General features: G+C 41.1%; 3 protein-coding genes across 4 annotated transcripts; 1 reads left to right on the top strand and 2 right to left on the bottom strand.

Moving 5' to 3' along the window:
* Window positions 1-1,407: 1,407 nt before the first annotated feature.
* Window positions 1,408-6,381, bottom strand: elf3 (E74-like factor 3 (ets domain transcription factor, epithelial-specific)). Of its 2 annotated transcripts, none has more exons than XM_031567289.2 (9): window positions 6,220-6,381; window positions 5,707-5,879; window positions 4,730-4,957; window positions 4,408-4,545; window positions 4,161-4,274; window positions 3,920-4,003; window positions 3,673-3,783; window positions 3,197-3,392; window positions 1,408-2,666 (listed from the first exon to the last, which is right to left on the bottom strand). In XM_031567289.2, exons 2-9 carry the CDS (start codon window positions 5,870-5,872, stop codon window positions 2,555-2,557), a joined length of 1,149 nt encoding a protein of 382 aa, XP_031423149.1. In that variant the 5' UTR covers window positions 5,873-5,879; window positions 6,220-6,381; the 3' UTR covers window positions 1,408-2,554. The 2 variants fall into 2 exon arrangements, with proteins under 2 accessions (XP_031423149.1, XP_012682740.2); XM_012827286.3 differs by having other exon boundaries at window positions 4,161-4,271.
* Window positions 6,382-10,520: 4,139 nt separating this feature from the next.
* apobec2a (apolipoprotein B mRNA editing enzyme, catalytic polypeptide-like 2a) lies at window positions 10,521-15,902 on the top strand. Its single transcript, XM_012827831.3, has 3 exons — window positions 10,521-10,913; window positions 13,677-14,204; window positions 15,266-15,902. Exons 1-2 carry the CDS (start codon window positions 10,618-10,620, stop codon window positions 14,200-14,202), a joined length of 822 nt encoding a protein of 273 aa, XP_012683285.1. The 5' UTR covers window positions 10,521-10,617; the 3' UTR covers window positions 14,203-14,204; window positions 15,266-15,902.
* A 206-nt stretch (window positions 15,903-16,108) lies between these two features.
* Window positions 16,109-19,602, bottom strand: pth4 (parathyroid hormone 4). Its single transcript, XM_031567288.1, has 3 exons — window positions 17,544-19,602; window positions 17,245-17,327; window positions 16,109-16,861 (listed from the first exon to the last, which is right to left on the bottom strand). Exons 1-3 carry the CDS (start codon window positions 17,613-17,615, stop codon window positions 16,579-16,581), a joined length of 438 nt encoding a protein of 145 aa, XP_031423148.1. The 5' UTR covers window positions 17,616-19,602; the 3' UTR covers window positions 16,109-16,578.
* Window positions 19,603-21,752: the final 2,150 nt, after the last annotated feature.

Here is a 21,752-nt window from a genome sequence, read left to right as displayed (position 1 = left end):
AAACTAAAACATGTACCTACAAGAGGTCTGATCCAGATTAATCAACAACCTTTGGCAGGATAGCCTATACAATGTACAGTATCTGAGTGGATTTCTCTACATTTCAGTTGCAACTTAACTTTATGGTTTTGTATACTGATATACTTCCTCTATGTTTATGAATAACTCTAACCTCAATAAAGTATGTTTATGAATAACTCTACTCTCAATAAAAAAGGGGAGGTGACATTGTATCATCTATTCATTTTTCCACAGTATTGAGGCACCTGAACAATAGACAATGGTGCCATTTCACACAGTAGCTCACCTTATGGTCCTCCTCACGATGTGTAGGTGGAAGGGCTTGTGAGTGCAAAGGTGAACATTCATATCAAGAATTTCATTCTGCAAAGTAAACAAAGCAAATGGCCTGTACTTGACTTTGATACCTTAATTTGACATTTTATCTCAGTGCTGTGACACAGAATGAATTATTATTTTTTTCTTTCAGTTTGTCTCCTGTCTGCCTAAGGACAGTCTGAAACATGTAACCACCTTTCAGACGTACAGGCCATGATGACGCTAATATGTCTGTGGTGATGTAAAGAAAAAACAACTTTTAAAGAGATCATGAAGGTTTGCACAGCAGTTTCTTTGTGTAATGGGTTGTTGAAATGCAGGGAAGCTCTTTGCTGTTTGGGTGTTTGTGTGTGTGTGTGTGTTTGGGGGGGATGCTGAGATAATTGTGATCTTCGTTAAAGGAATGTGAGCTCTCACTTGCCAAACACTGGTGATTTTGCAGTGTGACTGTCAAGAAAATGATCTACTTTAACATCTCTTTCTCTTAAGATTCTACAACAGTCTTTTACGTAGGTGTACGTGTATGATCAAGACCATGGTCAGTGTCAAGTTGAAGTGATTTTCTCATACAGTTGTCATCTGATCCTCTGAGAGTGTGTGGGTAGTGACAGTGTAATTTCAGAGATATGCTGATGATATCTTCATTTCCAGTCAGCCCAAACGGAAAGACACTTTTTAAAATTCTTTAGATGCCGTCTGTTGTTCCTTGTGGTGAGTGATTGCTCTATCAGACAGCGTGGCTGTCAAATAACGTCCATGTCACCCATAAACTGTTTGGGATGGGATGTTGCTTTTAAATCCTCAGTAAGGCCTTGGCTCTTAAGTTATTTGTCGACCATTGTGTCATTAAATGATGATAAGACAAAAAGGGGAACACTTGGACATTATCTGTATGTTTGAAGAACTTCAGGCCATTTATTGAGTAGCTTGAAAAGTACATTCTATTCAAATGCATGTAATATTTAGTTTGGTTGTTTTCATGATCATTTTTGTTTTGCTTTCTTCATTGTTGATGTTGTGATTTTTCACAGGATACAGGGGATGTAGGAAAAACATTAACAGAAAATCTTGTTTTCATTAACTTTATTTAACAAAGACATATACAAAAAAATAAACAATATGCCATACATAAATGTAAGTACATCGTACAGTAACTGTAAATGTTAACCATTTGAGATTTAACTCTCATACACAACAATCTATTGAATGATTTTCATATATAACACGCCATCTGAAAAAGCAGTAATCGTCTATAGCCAGGGTTTGATTTGCTTTTGATTCGTAGAAGTGTGTTTACAAATGCATATATTTAAATATATGTTATTACACAGAGATGTCATACATCATATGACTATTCACAGTCCTCCTCCATAAAACTCGCCCTGAGTGTTTTATGTCTTCTTTATTTCTCTTTCTCTCTGGTCTCAGTACTTTCATCTCTGCTATTTGTCGTGATGTTTCTCAGACAAAGTTGTCTCACGCCATTACTCGTAGACTTTCTCTTCAAAAACCATCACCACAAATTCCAAGAAAATGAACATAAACAGGTAGTGCTTTAAATAGGACTTCAACCTAGGATTTACAGGATCAAAACAAGTCCCCTCTAGGAGACTGAAGTCAAAGTGCTTCTCCTGTCAGCAGTAAGGTTTTAGAGATGACTGACTGAGGGATGTTCAGACCCTCAGATTAACCAAAGAGTTGAAGAGAGTCGAAAGGAGCACTTGGATATGCAAGGCCTGAGAGGTGTCAATAGCAATGCCTGACCAATAATCAGACAACAACCCATGCTTCCATCCACCTTAGGGAACATGAACATGGGAAGACAGTGTATGTACATTATTCATTCACACAAACACACACATACTCACACACACACACACACACACACACACACACACACACACACACACACACACACACACACACTCATACAGCATCATTATTGGTTCATATAACCTACTGGAGCCGAAAAACTTTGGCTTACATTTTCTGCAACACCACTTCCCACATTCTTGCATGTGAGAATTTTGTGTCTTTTGTACCCTAGAGGGGGGAGGAGATGGTGTTGGGTGGACTCTTCTTGGGGAGTTTCAGTCTTTTGTCCCTTTGCAGAGAGGATGTCAGAAGACACCTCTTTTCCCAAAAGTGTCACCCCCCCTGCTACCTGAACCCCCCCACACACAACAGTCCCCCCTCTACCCCACCGTTGGACACTTCACATTCCCAGGCCAAGGTCCTCCAGCTTCCAGCCGCTGGCATTCTTCCCAAACTTGTAGACGAGGCGACGCCCATCCACGCGCTCCAGTATTTCTCTCTTGTAGTAGTACCTATGGGGGAGGGGGAGACACTGCATGTCAGTTTGCTGCTGTGTCGTTGTTGTTTTTTTTTTTTCAAATACAAATTAGTTTATTTGTTTGCATGGGTCTTAGAGTCTTACGCTACACAGTATTCTTATGTATGATATTGTCACTGTTCTTAATGTTCATCTCTTTTAGAGCATGAAGCAATACAAAAAATATGATTTTTAGGGAGTCTTTTCTGTTTTTGTCTTCTTGTTTTGTTTGATTTTGTTTGTCTGCCAGGGTGTGGTTGGAGTTGGGTTCTATAGTCTCTGTGTTGGTTCTCAGCCATGTTTAACTGGTATGAGTGAATTTCTCAAAAAAAAGATAGCTCCTAACATTCAGTTGGATTCTATTTTTAAGGATCATTCTTGTTCTCCTTGATGATAAAATACAACATTTAGTTGAGATCTATTTTTTTAAGGATCATTCTAATGCTCTTTTGCTGCTTCTCTGCAGACGTGAGGCTTCTCTCTGTGTTCTGCGTGTTCTGCGTGTTCTGCGTGTTCTGCGCTCACCTCATGGCGCGGCTGAGCTTCTCGTAAGTCATGCTGCTGTTCTTCTTCTTCTGGCCCCACAGCTGGGCCACAGCCTCAGACTTGAGGAACTTAAAGACACCCTCGCGCCGGTCCTCCCACTTCATCAGGCCCTGGTTCTTCTCTGGGTGGATCAAGATTTCACGGATGAACTCCCACAGGTGTGTGCCTCGCGGAGCTACAGCATGGAAAGAAGGCATGCATTATTATTTTTTATCAAGGTGCGTGTGTGTGTGTGCATTTGTGTTAAACAAAACACCAAGGTCATGGGTTTGATACCGAGGGAGCACACATGCACACACATCTGTCTAGTTAGTTACGCAATTGATAAAAGTGGATGAATGTGTTTGATAAACATGTACAGGTATTTTTTTAATCCACCTTAGTCAAAATCACCCATAATCTTTGTTAACATCAGCAAGAGTTCAGTAAGGCTCTATAACTGGAGGTGTTCTCACCATGTTTGCTCTTCTTGGTCTCGATGTAGTGGTCACTGCCTCTGTTGATCTTTGGGGGTCTCCCTCTTCCTCTCTTCTTCTGCTCTCCGCCCTCCTGTTTCACAAAGCTCTCTAGACAAAAACAATACAATAAAACACCATCAGTGCACAACATCGCCTCACTTACATGAAGTTCATATATCTTTGTTTTCATAAAAAAAAAATTTAGAGTGGGAATCTAAGACAAAGATTGAAGCATGGAACTCACTCTTGATGGAGAATTTATTTTCCATGTACTCTGGATCTGATTCACTTCCAGTGGACTCTGGAGAGCTGGGGTTCATGAAGCTCCCTATAATAAGAAGAGCACAAAGGATATTTATTTTTTACGCAAAAATAAACAATAAAATAAACAAATAAATACATTTATTCCTCTGGATAATAGTCATCAGTTCAGGTACCAAGAGTGTTAGAATGACAAGAGGAAAAGGTGAAGGCATCCTCCTTACCCATGGTGGAGCTGTTGTGGCTGTCAGAGAGTGAAGAGCCAGACTCATAACCATCGCTCAGTGGAGTCATGTGCCAACAGTAGTTGTAGGAATCCTTCTCTTTCTTGATATCTGCTGAAGGTAATAAATGAGGTTCAGTCGGTCTCCATATCAGCATAGCGGGAAAGTAGATTTACAGTTCAGTGAGTCAGTGGTATCACAGGAGATAACAGTGGTTTGCTGATTGGAAAAGGGAGGAGCAACCCACCATCGCTCACAACCACAGTGTCCAGAAGTCCAATGCCATCGTCATCCAGGAACGTCGGGTACTGAGGTAGGTTGCCCAGGAAGTCATTCAGAAGGGTGCAGGTTTCATTGAAAGGATCTAACAGGTCACAGGGCATGTCTGTGGAAAAGAGACACCCACACACTTTCATATATCTTGTAACCTACTGTCAGTGATTGCGCCACATTGGGATTGAACAGAATTACACAAACAAAACCACAGAAGGTTTATTTTCATTGCAGCACACGCCTGCTCAGATGGCAATGTTAGCCTACTACACTCCCTTCCCACACGACTGGCTTACCATGCTTGTGCTTGTGTCTCTCCAGGCTCTGGTATAGTCTCTCGCCCAGTGCACCGTACATGGAGAGGAAGGTCTCGTGGGACAGCTGGCACAGAGTGGCCCCGTCCAGAAAGCAGTACTCCATGTTGAGCTCGCTGGCATCGTACTTGCTCTCATCCACGTGGTACTCGATCCAGTCCAGGACGTTCCTCTTAGTCCAGTACAGAGGGTTCACATGCTGCCATGGACCTGTGAGGGTAAATTGGTTCAAAAGCAACAATAAGTCGGGGTTGATTTATTGCGTGTGTGCACCAGTTGTTGTGCATGGGACCTGTCATGGGACATGTCATCCCAGTTACACTTTAATCTAATGGGCAGTGAATAAAAACCGAAATGCTATGGTGAAAAACAATGCCACAAGGTCAGTTGAGGCAACCTAAACAGACTCCTAAGGCAGTGGATTCTACTGCCTCCCGGCAGACTGGCCGCTCATTAACCCGTTAACCTCAGCGTCTGCACTTGGCAGCCCAGTCTTATCTGTGCCTGTCATCGCCGCTTGTTTAACTGCCTGTGCAGGTGACACCAGTCTGTGCAGTCACACCACAGCTTTATCACCAGGGAGAAGTTAAATAAAGTTTGGGTTGCTCGCAGGATGAAAGGGAGACATTCTTCTCAGATGCCATTGGCACCAGTTAAACATTTTCTGAGAGTTAATGATTCAAGAAATGAGGTCATGGCGGAGTTCAGACCATCATGGCTTTTTTTTTGTCTGTTGTTTGCTCTTTCGTCTCTTCATCCCTTAAGTGGACCAATCGATACTTCTGAGGACTCTTTGCAAAGACCCAATAAACCATGACTGTTGTCATACAAACTATTCAAACTGAACTTTGACAGTTTATCTACACTCTTTATGGATGCAACCCAAGAGGCTGTTCCTAAGTGTTAAGATCAAGTGCAGGCTTTGCGCTGTGGAGCATGACAAGGTTAACTGCCCTTACCCAGTGTGTTGGCAAATGACAAGTCAGTGAACTGGGGCATCTTGTTGATGACAGGAGTGGGGAAGGTCACAGTGTGCAGCATGGGTGACAGGGGAGATGGCTCAGCGGGGTACACCGTTCCATTCACGTTGTTCAGGATCCGACTGAGCTCACTGGAGGTCGTCATGGCAAAGCTGGACATGTTGTTCATATGGAAACAGTTATTCATGGGGAAAACTGCACCGTCACAAAATAGCTTTTAGCCATGCATATTTCACATATCCTGGTTTTTCACACTTGTTTTTTGGCTGCATTCTACTTTATTTGTATAGCATCAGTTATATAGTTAAACAGTTATAACATTGTTTCTCCCCTAGTTGCTATGACGATGCTATACAAATTTAGCATGTGATGAGGGTCACATGTCTTCCAGCGTGATTCTAAAGTATATTACAAAATAAAGATTTTCTCTCAATAATTCTGAGACAGTGAAGGGATGCTTAGTGATCCTGGTCCCTTTCTAAGAGGACTCACCTGGTTTGCAATCCTCAGGCAGGGGAACGTGGAGTCTGCAATGTGCCGCTGGATTGTAATCCACTGAATAGAAAGGTCCACACGAGTGTATAGCCACAGAGTGCTTCTCTCCACTGATTCCGGCTCCTCAAACTGTTTACTGCTGTGTGTTTCTAGCGCACCTGTTGCCGCTTTTACCTGTGCCGGCTTTTATACCTGCGAGGCGGGCCCAGGTGAGTGCAGGGAGGGGGATTTCCACCGGCGTGACAGGCAGTGCACACACACCCTCCCTCCCCTAACCCGCTGCCCTCCCCTATCTGTTTTCCTGAGAATACAGTCAAACAAAACAAGCCCTCGCCCTCACGCCTCCACAATGCACGTCTTTCCTCCTATTTTCCTCTCCTCCTTCTCTCTTGGCATAGTCTATCTACGTCTCACTTTGTCTCTTGGCATTGTGTATCTTCGTCTCACTTTGTCTCTTGGCATAGTCTATCTATGTCTCACTTTGTCTCTTAGCATAGTCTATATTTGTATTGTGTTGATGTCAAAATGACAGTATACACATGAAGACAGCATGTGTTTTTTAAATGTTTATTCTCTCTTTAGCATGCAGTGCCTCAAGGTTTAAGTGTTTAGGTTTTCCGTGAAGTGTATGCACGAGACCAATACACTTTTAACAATACACATCTTCATTCAATACACATTTGTTGTATAGTACCTCTCAACCACCCAAACATAACACCTGTACCTCTCAACCGCCCAAACAAACCAAATAGCATTATACACAGAGAGAGAGAGAGAGAGACAGACAGAGAGAGAGAGAGAGGGGTACGTATACACACAAACACAATCTGCTTCTACAGAAATTACCTCATTTGTGCCAATATTTACTATTGACTCAAGGCCTGCAGCTCAGCCTGTGTGTGTGTGTGAGTTTAGCGCAGGTTTCGATTTGTAGCCTCTCACAGCTCAGACTCCAGCATCTATCCCCTTCTGCAATCATTGTTGGCTCCTATCAGTGCCTGACACGCTCTCAATGCAGTTGGCAGGTTTTTATTACTGACTCAACCACGCATTCACATTTAGGTCATTTGGTTTAGAGTACAGCATTCTAAGGAAGCTCACTGGATGTTCATTTCTGATATGAATAAAAGTGCAATATGCGGTCTGTCCTATAAAGAAATGCATATGCATATGCATATGCATGTCAAGGGTTATTTTTGTTAACTTAGAATAGGTTGATTGAGCCATATGTCATACAATTATTGTACATCCTTGCTACTTATGCTTAATGAAAAACACATTTATGATAACTTTAATGCACCACGCCTGCCATAACATCAGAGTATCAGAGTAATTGCCCTGGGCATCAGAGTATCAGAGTAATTGCCCTGGGCAATTATTATATTGAGTTTCGCTTCAGTGCACAGTCACAGTAGTTCTGAGTAAGTTAAATCGGCTCACTACTGGGCTCTAGTGGTCATTTTATTACACAATACATTTACCTAAATACTTAAACCTCATGCAAAGACCCCTCCATGGCAATGACAGGTGTGTAAACCCCAATATGCTTAAGCTCCATGTGTTTATGTTTATCCACATAAGAGGGCCTAGGTATAAAAAAAGAAAACAACAATTACTTTGATTAAAAATAACAGTGTACTACCAGTTTGCGCTCATTTTTAAAAGCACTGAATTGTGCTAAGTAAAAAGTCAATACTAAATGGTGATGCAATCTCACTGATTTTTTTTATATACCCAGTAAGACGCAGAGGATTCCACTAGAAAGCCCTCCCTCCAAAACACACACAGGCATCTCAGAGGTCCGAGGCTCCATTGCGGACTCTGGCAGGCCAGACAATGAGACAAAGCGTGTGACAACACTGAAACCTATTCTCCAATTTCCCCAGATTTCACAACCTCACTGGTTGCCCTCTCACAATGTGTGGTGAACCCATCATTTTCCAGTCAAGGAAAGAAAGCATCAAACGTGTTTGCTCTGGAATGTCGTCATACAGGTTCCTGACTCTCTCTCGTATCCTGAGGCTCTGCTATACCGCCTGCTATAAAGGCATTGCCTTTGACATCGGCCCGCTATCACTCACCGCCACATAGTCATAAACAATACTGGAGACTGGAGTCAAGAGCCAAGACACGTCATAATCAACAGCCATTATTCAACTTAAGCCATTTGTGTGCTGGAAAGCCCAAGGCCATTCATGGACTATGTTATGCTTTTACAATACTAAATACAATTGACTGATTTGCAATACCTCTTTGAAAATGATTGCACAATTGACATTGTCATGGCAGAAACAGAAACATTTTACAACATTTAACCAGACCAGGGACAGCCATAGCTCCCTAGTTTACTGACTAACTATACTATACCCCTCCTAAATCTTTCATTAATGGTAAATAATTGTAATATTTTGAGGATAAGGGCAAAAAATGTTGGGTCCCTCGGCAGGGCCCAACAGGCCTATAGAGGGATTCATCGATGCACCTCCTTTTAATAGTTTTCACCAATCTTTCATTAAGACATCAGTGTGCTGGATTAATGATGATGGTTAATGATTAATGAATCAGAGTGAGGAATGGCGGAGAGCAGGCCTGGAGGCTGGAGATCAACCTCAGCTAAAGACAACAACAAGGCCAAACAGCAGCCACCCTTCATGGGCTACTGACCTGAACACGGGCTCAGGCCAGCCTGTTATACATTTGTGAGAGCTCATGGGTAAATCTGTACAGAAGGAATTCCCCCATGTTATCAGAGAGAGAGAGCGAGAAAGGGAGAGAGAGAGGGAAAAGCAGGGGAATGTAAAAATAGAGAATGACCCCCCTGGCAAGGTGAGTAAGTATGAGTGTGAATTAATTCATTGTTTTGTTTTGTTTTTTCAAACCTAGCCCTGACGCCAGGTTAAAGATTAGGCAATGATGTTACGCTTCACACCTGATTATTTTATCACAAAGGGTTTGTCTTGTTGACATAGAGAATGTCCCTGGAAAAATAGCATTACCCAATTCTCCTGTGTCACATATTCATTAGCTAGTCATTGCATTAGCCCACGTCGCCACTGAAATGATGGCGCCTTCGACCAAGGACTGTTAAACCCACTGATTTTGCCATAAGCATATCAGCTTATGGCAAAAGAATGTTTTCCTGCCAAACCAAACCAAATCAGTGCCTCAAAACTGGACCTCAGAGCCACTCTTCAAAATAAATTTTAAAAAGTCGAATATTTTAGCACCATTATGAATAAAGAGCTTTTACATCATGTAGCAAAGGAAGCAGGTTCAATGTTGACATCTTACCAGATATTCATCAACCCAACATTCAATCAGACTTATACAGAAGAATGGAATCACTAGGGGCATCTAATCTTTACATGTCGCACTACATAAGGGTGGCCAAATACGCTAACAGACAGGGATTTGCCCACAGTCAGTTCCACATATCACACAGACTCAAAAAGAAAACAGAAACACACACTGACGACACAAGCAAGGAAACACAAATACTGGTCTTCACGGTCCCTATGGTGTGATGGTTTGTCTTCGCCAAAATGAATGTGTGCTGCCTCTATGTGGAGAATAGTTGTAATTACATGTTCCAAGTATGACATGCCGGTCCAAAATACAATACATATGTCTTCATGTTTGTCTGTCAGTTTACGGCTATTAACCAAAACGTTGCATGGAAGAATAAAATAAAGGCTGGTGCAGTCAGGTAATTTATTACAGATGCCATCCTGAGCAGTATGCACCACTCACAGAATTGTGTAGGGCAAGACATCAGTGCAACACACTTCGCCACACAAAGTCACAGGACCGGGCACATATGGAGACTCTGGCAAGTTTGTTTAAAAAGGCCATTACTCCACTGCTTGCACAAAAGATGAGTGTGGTTCTCAATTAATCCATTACACCCACCTGCAAACTATTACAGGGCTAAGCTCATACTATTAAACAGGTTTTAGAACAGAAAATACAGCCACATTTAGCACTTCAACCTCAGACAAACCTTTTCTGTTTAAATCATTATGGAACTGTAGAAGCCGCATTAGAGTTGAATCTAATAAGACAAAAGTGGGTCTGTCAGAATAGGCCCGCAAACCCCTTCCAAGGGGGTCAGTCCTGAGGATCGGTTATCTTTCAGCCTGAGCCTGCCTTTTTATAGCGCAAAGCAGCAGCTGTCTCTCTGTTCAACGACACCCTCCTGACACACACACACATGCACACACACACACACACACACACACACACACACACACACACACACACACACACACACACACACACACACACACACACACACACACACACACACACACACACACACACACACACACGAACACACATAGGCACACACACACACACATATAAGTTCCCCAGCCAGCCATCAGCCGTAAACTAGTCATGGCAGACAAGAAGAGTGCGCCTGTGGTCAGGAGGAAGGTAGACAAAAAGAAGGAGGTAGACAAAAAGAAGGAGGCGCAGGTGGAGGTAAAGAAGGAGGTGAAGGGGGAGGTAAAGGAGAAGGGCAAGGAAAAGAAGCCCACGGACACGGTGAAAAATGGGGAGGCCCCTGCCGAGGGAGCTGCCGCAAACGGGGCCACAAACGGGGTGGCGGCTGACGGGGAACCCGTGAAGAATGGGGACGAGGAAGACAAAGTGGAGCTCATGGAGCTGCCGCCCTTCGAGATCATCTCAGGGTGAGTGGCACACAGCGCTCTGGGGCTTCTTCCCTGTTCAAATACAGAGACACATTTGTGTTGGAATGGTATATTTTAGTTGAGTAGTATTGGATGGACAGAAAACACGCATCTGCTGCCTCAGTGTACATATTTTATTGTTTTCCAATTAGGCGTTCAAGATCTGTTGTAGCAGATCAGTTAGTTAGGAAATAAGCAATGTACTACTCTTATTTAATTTCCTGTGGTATAAATTAAAAATCTTGCGTGCTTCACTGATTTACCAGTTGCAGGGGGAAAATAGCAATGGTGTTATACGGTACCTGATTCAGTAATGGATTACATTGTTGGGATATTTAATGGGGATAATAGGCTTTATTAAGGTGTTATCCTTATTCATATACAGTATGTATATGTTATGAAGTGGCTAATTATACCTTCACATCCAAACTACAGTCTGACTAAATTAGCATAGACCACACTATACTTAATTTGTAACAAAATGAATTAACACAAATAGAATCCTAAAAATAAATACTGGTAATACTTAGAATGTCTGAGCTATTTCAGTGTCCTAACAAGAGACAAGTGGAGAAAAGACGGTGCACCAGTGATAAGCACTATGCAATCAGCCACAACCTCATTCAGCATCAAACTATTCTGTACCCATACAACATCAAAGTGTTATTTTTCAAAAACTCAAATGATGAAACACCTCATCAAGGAGCTCTTCAAAGTTCTAAGAAACTTGTGATGGAGTTTCTGAAGCCTCTTGAGTCACCAATAGGAACCCCAGTATCTAGAAACTTCAGAAAGGCCCATTACTGACTGTGTATAAACACTTGCTCCAGCTTACTGGCATACTGATTAGATATTATATCAGCTGACTGGTCTATGGGTTGAACCCTCTCAAGTGCTCAGTTGGGGCCACTCAAACTAAGAACTACGTCTTTTATTCCACTATGGAATGTGCATCCACCCCAGCTGGACACGTCTCTCTCTGGCAATGCAGTAATGGCTGCCCTAGCCCAGGCATCCTCTGGCTTGTCAACAGGAACATTTGTTTCTATATTATAATCAATCACAGCTATTATGAAAATGAGGGCCTGGCCCGGGATCCAGCATGCCTAAAGGTGGACAGCTGTGGTGTTAACGGGACGAACATCACAGTGGCCCCAGCCAACCAAGCCTCAATAGCGGGCATAGAATTGGCACTCAGCAGTCATAATAGAAGGTTGGCGCAGAGTTAAATGGGACCGGGCTCCCATAGCGAGAGAGCCAAAATTAGCACCGACTTGCCTTCGTGAGCCTCTCTATCTGCTCGGTATGTGAAGCAGTTCCATATCTAAAAGCCCTAAGGACAGCACTGGATGTGGCCCAAAGGGCACTGAAGCTACTGGGGGCTTGGACTTGAGGGAGTGGGGGTTGTGGGAGTCGGGGCTGGGGTTGATTTGTAGTAGTGCGGGGGTTGGGCATGTGGGAGGTGCTGCAGTGCTGGTGGATGGGGTGGGCGTCATGTTCGTCTCACGCTAAATGTGAAGAGAGAAGAGCTGCACCTGTTAACTTTGTTCATCTTTCTTGACGGCGAAGGTCATTGAATGAAATGTTCAGATCATCCCTTTTGAAAAAATGTCATCAATTCAGACACAGAACAAGCCTATGTGTGCAATGTTGTATTTCTAAGGCGAAGGTCACTGAATTAAATGTTCAGATCATCCCCTTTGAAAAATGGCATCAATTCAGACACAGAACAAGCCTATATGTGCAATGTTGTATTTCTAAGGCGAAGGTCATTGAATGAAATGTTCAGATCATCCCCTTTGAAAAATGTCATCAATTCAGACACGGAACAAGCCTATATGTGCAATGATGTGTTTTAACTTATTCTCTTGAATCCATTCACATTATTTACATATAAAACATTATTTAGCGCCAGCTCAGGCATACAAAGAGCAGGGCACAGTTTAAAGGCTATTGTGCTATCAGGTCGCAGTGGTATGCACAACACTTAAGCCAAAGTCAGGCAGACTTCAAGCCTACTAGGTATGTGTTACTGACCTGGTAATCTGGTAACTATGCATTCATGGTCAATGTGGAGGCAGACTGCACATAGACACAGAACTAAGGCTAAAGGCTAACCTAAGGCTGTATGATTAAACTGAACTGTACTAGAAGTTGTTTTTATGTTGTATCTCTCCATGGACAATGGGTAGAAAATAACTGGTAGAATATAACTGGCTTAAAGCATCGCTCCTTATTTGAGGCTAATGTTTTACAAGTAGTTCCAGATAAATTAATAATATTTAATACATTTTATTTTATTATAGTTTCATTTTATAATTCATAGCTTATAGTAAACACTGTTTATTGACCTTCATTTGTGTTCACATTCAGGGCACACAGTACTTTACTCTCTCATTCGCCCACTCTCCCAGACAAAGCTGTTTGTCATGTATTCTGTAAATCCTCCCTAACCCTTTTCACATGAAGAACGCTTTGATGAGACAAAGAATTATTTTTGTATTAATTCATTCTCAGTTGAAACTGCTTAATGCTATGAAAACAGAAAATACATCAAAAAATATAAGGTGGCATGCTGGTTATGTGTCAACCAGGCAAAATAATATTCAGTGTTTTGTAGAAACCCAGGTGCAAAATCAGAGGGACTCAATGTTGACAAACAATAGTAAACAACAGAAGAAATATAGTAAGAAACAATGTGACTTTCAAAACTATACTTCATGTTCATTCAAGGTACTGCTGTCCTTTCTTCCTATCTCCCAGGAACCGGATCGACCCTTTCTTCTTCAAGTATCAGTTCAAGAATGTGGAATACTGCTCGGGCCGCAACAAGACCTTCCTCTGCTACCTGATGGACCCAGGCCGAGATGGACTCCTCTTACGGGGCTACCTGGAGGATGAGCACGCGACCGAGCACGTAGAGGAGGCCTTCTTCACGCAGATACTGCCCTACTACAACCCCAAGATTAAGTACAACGCCACCTGGTACGTGTCATCCAGCCCCTGTGCTACCTGCGCCGCCAAGGTGGCGGAGCAGCTGAAGGCCCGGCCCACGCTCCGCCTCACCATCTTCTCCGCCCGTCTCTTCGACTGGGAGGAGCCAGAGATCCAGGCAGGGCTGAAGGCGCTGGCGGCAGCGGGCTGCAAGCTGCGTGTCATGAAGCCGCTGGACTTCACATACACCTGGGACACATTCGTGGAGAACGACTGCGAAACCTTCACGCTGTGGGAGGACTGTCAGGAAAACTACGAGTACTACCAGGAAAAGCTAGCCGACATCCTGGAGTGACAGTGAGTGTGACCGGAGGCAACACGCCACACTCCATTGTCCGTCTTCCCCCCTCACCCCCTCACTCTATTACTGTGGAATGGCAAAGGGTGGGGCAATGCCCTCTAAGGGTTACGTTTTAACACTACCTCATAGTCAAATGGGAATCACCAGGTGTAGTTGGTGATCGTTTTCAAATTGCATGTCATTTCTGAATAATATGCTACTGTTATATTTTCAGATCTAGAATGATGTGAAAATATAGTTTTGTTGTCTTCTGTACACAGAAACAGAATCAAAACAGAAAGAGTCAGCGGGTTTATGGGTAACAGCCCATCAATTAATGCTGACACATGATACACATGCTGCAGTGTCAGACCGTGCTCAGGCAGTTCATAAGCCATCTCTGTTTTTCAGACAGCATGCCCCAATTGTAATACCAGATGGAGGGTCCGTTAGGGGCAAGTGAGAGATGTTAGCAGTGGCATGTTGCCTTCAAGGTCCTTTGCAACAGGATCACATTACGCTAACTCACTTCTCACAGGCATAGACTATAACTGTTTCAAAGTTTCCAACCGAGCCATTGAGTCTATAACTGTAATATAGTTTAGTTTGGTGGGGTATATTCTGCTATTGTATTTAACGTCTGCTCTTAACCCTGCCTTACATCTTCCTGTTGGAAATGGCTATATTTTTTAAAGCTGGAGTAAAAAAGTGTTGGCTGTAGTTGTTGTTGTTGTTAATTTGAAGTAGGTAGATCTTTTTCAGGGGGAGGCCCAATTAGGCCATGGGGGATTATAAGTGCTGTCTGTCTGCCTGATGTGAAACGTGCTCTTGCCAAACAGGAGAACATTGATCACATTTTAGACAAAGTGTGTTGGAATACCTAGAGTGCTATTTCATATCCAGTGGTTGCTGTAAGACCACCATTTTAGTGCCAAACACACACACAAATGAGATAGAATTATAAATAAAAGTACAGGTTCATTCTATCAGTCCATATTGTAAAGGACAGAGATGGTATCTATGGTTGTATTGTATTTGCTTTGCATTTAATTGATTTCTCTCTTTTTCTTTGTATCAGGACCCAGGAGACCAGTTGGAAAGGATCATGAGAGAAAACACCTGTCTATTTCCTAACAACCAATGCACATTCGTGTGTGTGTGTGTGTGTGTGTGTGTGTGTGTGTGTGTGTGTGTGTGTGTTTGTATTTGCCTTTGCAAATCCTTGTTTCCATGTGTGTGTGAGAGAGTGGATCTGTTTGCTGTGCACTGATTTACAGAAAATACCTGTAGTTTGTTTATCCAAGTTTTTAACTGACATGTTATCCAGTCCTGTCAGTGGAACTTGTACAAGATCTTTTTTTATGAAATCTTAATAATTACGCCTATTACCAACTAATTAATACCATCACCTTAATAATGATTACTTGTCATTCAGTTAGCATTTCTGAAACAGCGTGAAGATTAATGTTATCAGTGACCTTTTACAGAGTGTGTTTTATATGTGCCATCAGTCTTTACTCTGCAATAATACATCATGGTTTGAGAGGCATAAATCATCATTCTGCGGAAAGTTCTGGACTTTAAGTTGCTTGCGGACTGAAATTGTTTGTTCTTCGTGCAATTTCTACATTCTTACTTTAGGGATTAGAAAATACAACATTGTATACAAAATAATGTATTTAGTAAATAAATAAAATTACTTTATTATTAATTTATTAAAGTCAGGATTTTTCAAATTTATTTTGTTTGTGTTTTTTTCACCTACTTAAGAAGATTGGACGATCTTTTTAATTAAACTTTTATCACTGAATTTTGATTGCATTGTGTAGTATCTAACTTATGAATCAAACATCAAGCATGACCATTTTCTCTTGCATGGAGAATCTACCTGCTAACCTCACCTCTAAAGAACAGTCACAAATATAAACAGAGCTTTTTATTGAACTGCCAGACTGCATACTGACAACCCCTATGAGTCCTCACCTTCCAACCTGGCCTCCTTTTTCTGCATAACTGCATAGCAAACTGCATAGCAAAACAGTACTGAGACCTGTACATTTCCTATAGGTTTGGGCTATATAGAACACATTGCCTTCCCACAGAAATTCTGATGAGGAAACATTCCAGAATTTCTGTGACTTTTTTTCCAAATCTCCCCAGTCCAAAATATCATCTCTATTTACAACAGTAGCAGTGCTGGCAACATGTGAACAGAGACTTAACAACAGCACAGTTGTCTACAGTGAAGCACACATAAGGGAATGCACATAAGTAGTATGAAGCTCTGTATGCACATACATTTCCTGTACAATAAAACAAAAGAGGCCACCTTGAAGCACACTGATAGCATTGGCACAAAGTTTAGAAACCATAAAATGTACAGTGAAAAAGCTATTTTTCTGAACTAGGCAGTACAGCTGTAATGTGAGGTCTGAAGATGTCACTAAACAGTGACTCCATCGCCCCCATGTGGCCACTGCTGTCCCTAGCACCCTGAGCGAAGAGCTGCTGTGGATGGTCAGAACAACACCTGGAAGGGTCATCGTCGACGGCAACGGCTCGAGCTTTAGCTGTGTGGAGCCCCTCTATGGCGCTCGAGAGCCATATGAGCCTCTTCAGACTCTGAATGGTGCGGCCGCGGTCATGCAACAGCTGATGTTCAGTCACTGCTCTCCTGAGAGAGAGACAGACAGATAAAGAGAGAAAGAGAGTATAAGGCACAGTTCTTTTCTAAACTAGATTGAACCAAAACCAAACGCAGAATTTGCACTTGTGAAAATTTTAATTAGCAGTACTGAAAAAACACAAGCTATCTGAAATGTGTATATACAGTAAGCGGCGATGAAGATACATTATTAATTCTACTTCTACACAAATGAATGTAAGTGAAATTAAAGGTAACTTTATTCATGGCAACAGGGTGAAAGCCAGGTGTTCAATCTACTGCGTGGAACTGACATGTCATATTACATACAAACTGTTATGCTTTAACATCAACACAGACTTGTTTAAACATCAACACAGACTTGTTATAGAACACTTTGGTCAGACTCTCACCGTCGGTCATCCTGACACTGAACAGCTGTGAAAACCACAAGGACTAGAATAGCTAGAGATTGTGACTGGGATGCAAGCATTGTCTAGACACAGGAAAAAAACACAATTACAACTTATACATGCACTTTTTCTTGCATTACTTTCAAAATAAATACAATAAATTCCATTGCCACTTCCATTCCATGACTTTGACTACTGTCACAATGCATATCCGTCAGTTCTACTGACACCAAGATTCATTATTCACAAAATGAATCAATAATACTAACGGTATTTACATTGAAATCAAAGGCACAAACCTGTTCCCGGCCGATGACAAGCGTCCAGGTGTCGTAGCTATCCTTGGTCCCTTGACAAACTTGCCTGATCATGTGTGTGGCACATTGGCTTTTATATGCTGAGCAGAAGAATTTATACACACATCCTCCCCATCCATCCCATCACCTAACGTTTGATCAGTATTTGAAAGAGTGCGTCATTCTGACATTCTGTCAGACACCCCCACAGAAACCAGGTAGAATTGAATTTATCTCCTATTTAAATGTAAATATTTCAAGAGGTGAATTTAAGGCTATGTTAAGATGCATCTGCATCTAGTACCTGGCTTTTATTATTTTTGTATTGATTGACACTGAAAAATAAAAAAATTGAAAGTAAAATGAGTCATTGCTATAGTCATATTAATGGTTAATCTGGATGACAATGATATTTTTTTGCGTTCCAACATATTTTCTATACCTCCTACTGTCATTCAGATTTGTATGCTACTTAAATTCTTTATTCTCTGGCGAGGAAAGTGACTTCAAAGGGATTTTCTGTATTATTTTCTCTTTACTTTCATTTTTGTGTAAACTCCTTTCATTCATTGATTGGTGTAGGCTATTTATGTTTCAAAAAAATAATGCAAATACATAATTTTCTATTACAATTTGGTGACGCAAGAATGACATGAATGGTGTAATTTCATGCTCGTTTCACGCAGACACTTCCCTTAAACTTTCCACTGGTGGGCAAATCAGGACTCATACCGCATAATGAGTCTAAAATCCTCTTACGTTTCATGCTTGTTAAAATTCCTTTATCATGGAATTGCTACAGAGGCCTAAGTACATGCACTGTCCCATCTATCTCATAACACAATTACGCCATATGAATGCATCGTTGTGGCACAGAAACGATCACCTTGACGACCTCTGATTGTACTGGTTTCTCCTTGAGAGAAATGCCTGATAGAGGAAAAGGTGGTGGGAGGGGGAACAGAGAGGTAGGCCAGTCTGAAGCACTGAAAATTCTTGCCTGTCCAAAAGCTTTTGGCTAGCAACTATCATTTTCAGGAAATGTCATTTAGTTGTTCAAACTGTCTGCCTAATAGAAAATAGGCCTCCATCCTTAATAAACGGATTTATGAATTTGCATTGTTTTTCGTCTTGAAAGCTTTAAACCATTATTTTGTATGTTGCTAAAAGCTTTTAGACAGATTTGTTGCATGAAACAGATTTTAAGAATACAAAAATTCAGTGCTTTGGTGTTAGAAGTGAATTTTATGGTTGATGATAACTGTTTACTTTTGGTTTGATTGTATTTAAACAATCATGCAGATTGTTTGAATGTTTTTAAATATCTCTGTCTATATGTCCCAAACAGTACAGACAGTAGCTCTCCTTGGAAATTGAAGTAGCTTGACAAGAAATGGGTAAAAGCAGCATGAAATTAGCCGAAATACAGATGGTCGGTTCCGGTCACGATATGTGAATAGGTGACGGTGACATTTCAAAGTAAAAGTCAAAGACCAATGACTTGCTGCCGTATCATAGCACGAAATAAATAATCTCAGCTGTTAGTTTTATCCATATAGTGGCAAAACATTAAAAATATATATAACGGTAAATAACAGCTCGCCCTATTGACAAGGCTATATTTCAATGCTTTGGTTTGGCAAATCAGTTAGATTACACCCATCATTTCGTTCAGAAATGACACATCTCACCATTAGAGTAAAACGCATTTCCCCTTTCTCACGACACCAAAAACACCACTGAATGTGATTGTGCCACTGCACAATGAAATAAAAATAAAAAAACAGGTTTCAGCAATTTGCAATGCCTATTTGCAAGACACGCAACTCACATCTCTGTGAAGTTGTCCATGATTGGGAAATGAACAAAACAAACAACAACAAAAAACTTTTATATTTATATCGTTACCTCACTTCGTCTGCACTCTCCTGTTCATGTTAATGCCACAAATGAGGTTAAAAAGTGGGGAAGAGTTACCCATGTGGTGTCCAGGCATAGCCAGTGCTGCCTATTGACCTCATTGGAACAAACCTTCATAGACTGATTTGGTAAAAATTGTTCGGCTGGGACAAATAAAAATCGTTACCCGTTAATATATGAAATACATCTGTTTGTTAGAAGCTGTAGAACAACATTTCTAGATTTAAAAGAGGGGAAATGTCGTCTGCAGCCTTTCAAGCGCATGGCCTATTGACCTCAATGGACCAAACTGACATACACTGATTCTGCAAAAGTTGTTAGGCTGGGAAACCTGAAAATTGTAGCCCCATATATAGTATATGGTCAAATCTGTTTGTTATAAGGTGTAGAAAAAGATTATAAAAAAAAAAGTGGTGAATTGTTGTCAGCTTTTCAAGTGTGCTGCCTATTAACCTCAATGGACCAAACTGACAAACTCTGATACTGCAAAAGCTGATAGGCTAGGAAAACTAAAAAACTCTACTCCAATATATGGGTCATATCTCTTTAACTTAAGGCAACAGTTTTCCGTCTATAACAGTGTAGGCTACACCACAGTGTTCAGTACACTTCAAGTTTTAATCAAATCTTATAAAAGATATATACACTGGCCAGTGAAACTCTTGTCTGATATGAACTGTTAAAGGAAGGATCCACAACGTTTTGTGCCGAGAGATATTTATTTAAATTGAATGTCAGTTTGTTCAGTTAAAACTCTGTTTCCCAAGAGGCATTTGAAATAATCATATACTACTGGGTGTGAGGTTAGGATGTTAACAGCAACAATTTCAACAGCAAGTTCGAGATACATGGATATAGAGTACTACACATCCAGATCTCCAACAGCCAAACAGTTGACAGCACTCTCAGCATCTGTATGCACTTCTTGTTGCACTTGATCTGTGGCCTTGTTTTGACTGCTTGTTAGCTTACTGTATTTCACTGGTTGAAGTTTAAGTTGTTTATGGTTTATGATCTATAGATTGATAGATTGAGTGATAGTTTAGTGAGTTTAGTCAGTTAGTTAGTATAGTAAATTATCATGCGCTCTGGTGACTCTTTGGCCTCATTTATAGCCTTGATGTTGTTCCAGTCCCAAACAATTAGTAGTCTATGGTTAAAAAATTGCCTCGACACCACTCAGTCATGAATAAAAGATTAATCAAATGTACAAATTATTGGTTTACTTCAAGGAGTTATTTTATTGCCGTTTTCCCCTACATATTATTTATACTGTCACATTTGCTAGTCTCAAATCAATTGTATGCCACAAGTATTCTTTATAATGAATATGGCACCAAAATAATAACGAATGATTTAGAAATTAATAAAGCACAGTAAAAGTCATGAAGAAAAGCATAGTTTATATTTACAAAAATGCAATGGCAATTGCAATTGTGGTGAAACCACACAACCATCAGAAAGAACATAATTGACTGGAGGGGGGTTCATGCCATGTAATGTAATCTCTGATCGTGTACTGTTCACGTAAAGCACAGTCTAAGTTGTTTACTAGTTGCTAGGTAGACCTATTGATAGTGTTAGCTCCCTTGCCTATGGTAAGTACCATTACAGTGCTAATGTGGGTATCATATCTGCTAGAGTACCTTATCTGCAACTCTAGCTTAGATTCGCAAGTTAGGTTAGCATTTTGGCAAGCTACTTTATATCCTTGTGGGCAAACTATTTATGGCTTTTGCCAAGCAAACCGATGCGCAGTGTATCCACTACAAATACAAATGGTATGCTTTCATTCATAATTGGCTCTTGGGTACCATATTCTCTGTTTCGATGTATAAAGTCTCTCCGAGTCGAAGCCTGAGCTAGCGAAACAATGAACTTTCAATAACAGAATGCTCCCTTTTATAGGAGACAAGAATTGGCACACTATTTACCAAAAATAAATATATTTTTTGGGCTAGAAACAGGTGTAACAATTTTTTTGCCGTTTAGCTCAATTCACTCACATTTATTGAAGACTATCTCGCGAGTGCCCAGTGCAACCAATTCCGGTACAGTGGCACCAATAGGTAGTGGACAGGCTTTCCTAAAGTCCAACCAAAGATTTTAGAATACTAACCGGAGTTTATTGTACTTAATATCTATGTTTGCCTCTCTAACAGCGTGCAACTAGCTTAAATATAGAATGTCGCTTCCGGTCACGATTTCTGTATGGGAGACGGTCAAATTTCAAAGTAGAAGCCCAAGAATACAACTGTATAATAGCGCGAACGAAATGATCTAACCTAATCT

Source organism: Clupea harengus, chromosome 5, assembly GCF_900700415.2.
Source record: "Clupea harengus chromosome 5, Ch_v2.0.2, whole genome shotgun sequence".
Taxonomy (NCBI): domain Eukaryota; kingdom Metazoa; phylum Chordata; class Actinopteri; order Clupeiformes; family Clupeidae; genus Clupea; species Clupea harengus.
Note: the sequence above shows the minus strand (reverse complement) of the source record. Positions and strands in the feature narration are given on the sequence as shown.

What these genes read in the sequence shown, in the direction of transcription:
- elf3 (XM_031567289.2), bottom strand. Translation starts at nt 5,872, where the DNA reads ATGACGACCTCCAGTGAGCTCAGTCGGATCCTGAACAACGTGAATGGA. An exon ending in AAATAAATTCTCCATCAAGA is followed by an intron (nt 3,784 to 3,919) that starts GTGAGTTCCATG and finishes GTTTTTGTCTAG; the next exon opens with AGAGCTTTGTGAAACAGGAG. An exon ending in AAGCTCAGCCGCGCCATGAG is followed by an intron (nt 2,667 to 3,196) that starts GTGAGCGCAGAA and finishes CCTCCCCCATAG; the next exon opens with GTACTACTACAAGAGAGAAA.
- apobec2a (XM_012827831.3), top strand. Translation starts at nt 10,618, where the DNA reads ATGGCAGACAAGAAGAGTGCGCCTGTGGTCAGGAGGAAGGTAGACAAA. An exon ending in CCCTTCGAGATCATCTCAGG is followed by an intron (nt 10,914 to 13,676) that starts GTGAGTGGCACA and finishes CCTATCTCCCAG; the next exon opens with GAACCGGATCGACCCTTTCT.
- pth4 (XM_031567288.1), bottom strand. Translation starts at nt 17,615, where the DNA reads ATGATCAGGCAAGTTTGTCAAGGGACCAAGGATAGCTACGACACCTGG. An exon ending in TTGTCATCGGCCGGGAACAG is followed by an intron (nt 17,328 to 17,543) that starts GTTTGTGCCTTT and finishes TCCTGTGTCTAG; the next exon opens with ACAATGCTTGCATCCCAGTC. An exon ending in CAGTGTCAGGATGACCGACG is followed by an intron (nt 16,862 to 17,244) that starts GTGAGAGTCTGA and finishes TCTCTCTCTCAG; the next exon opens with GAGAGCAGTGACTGAACATC.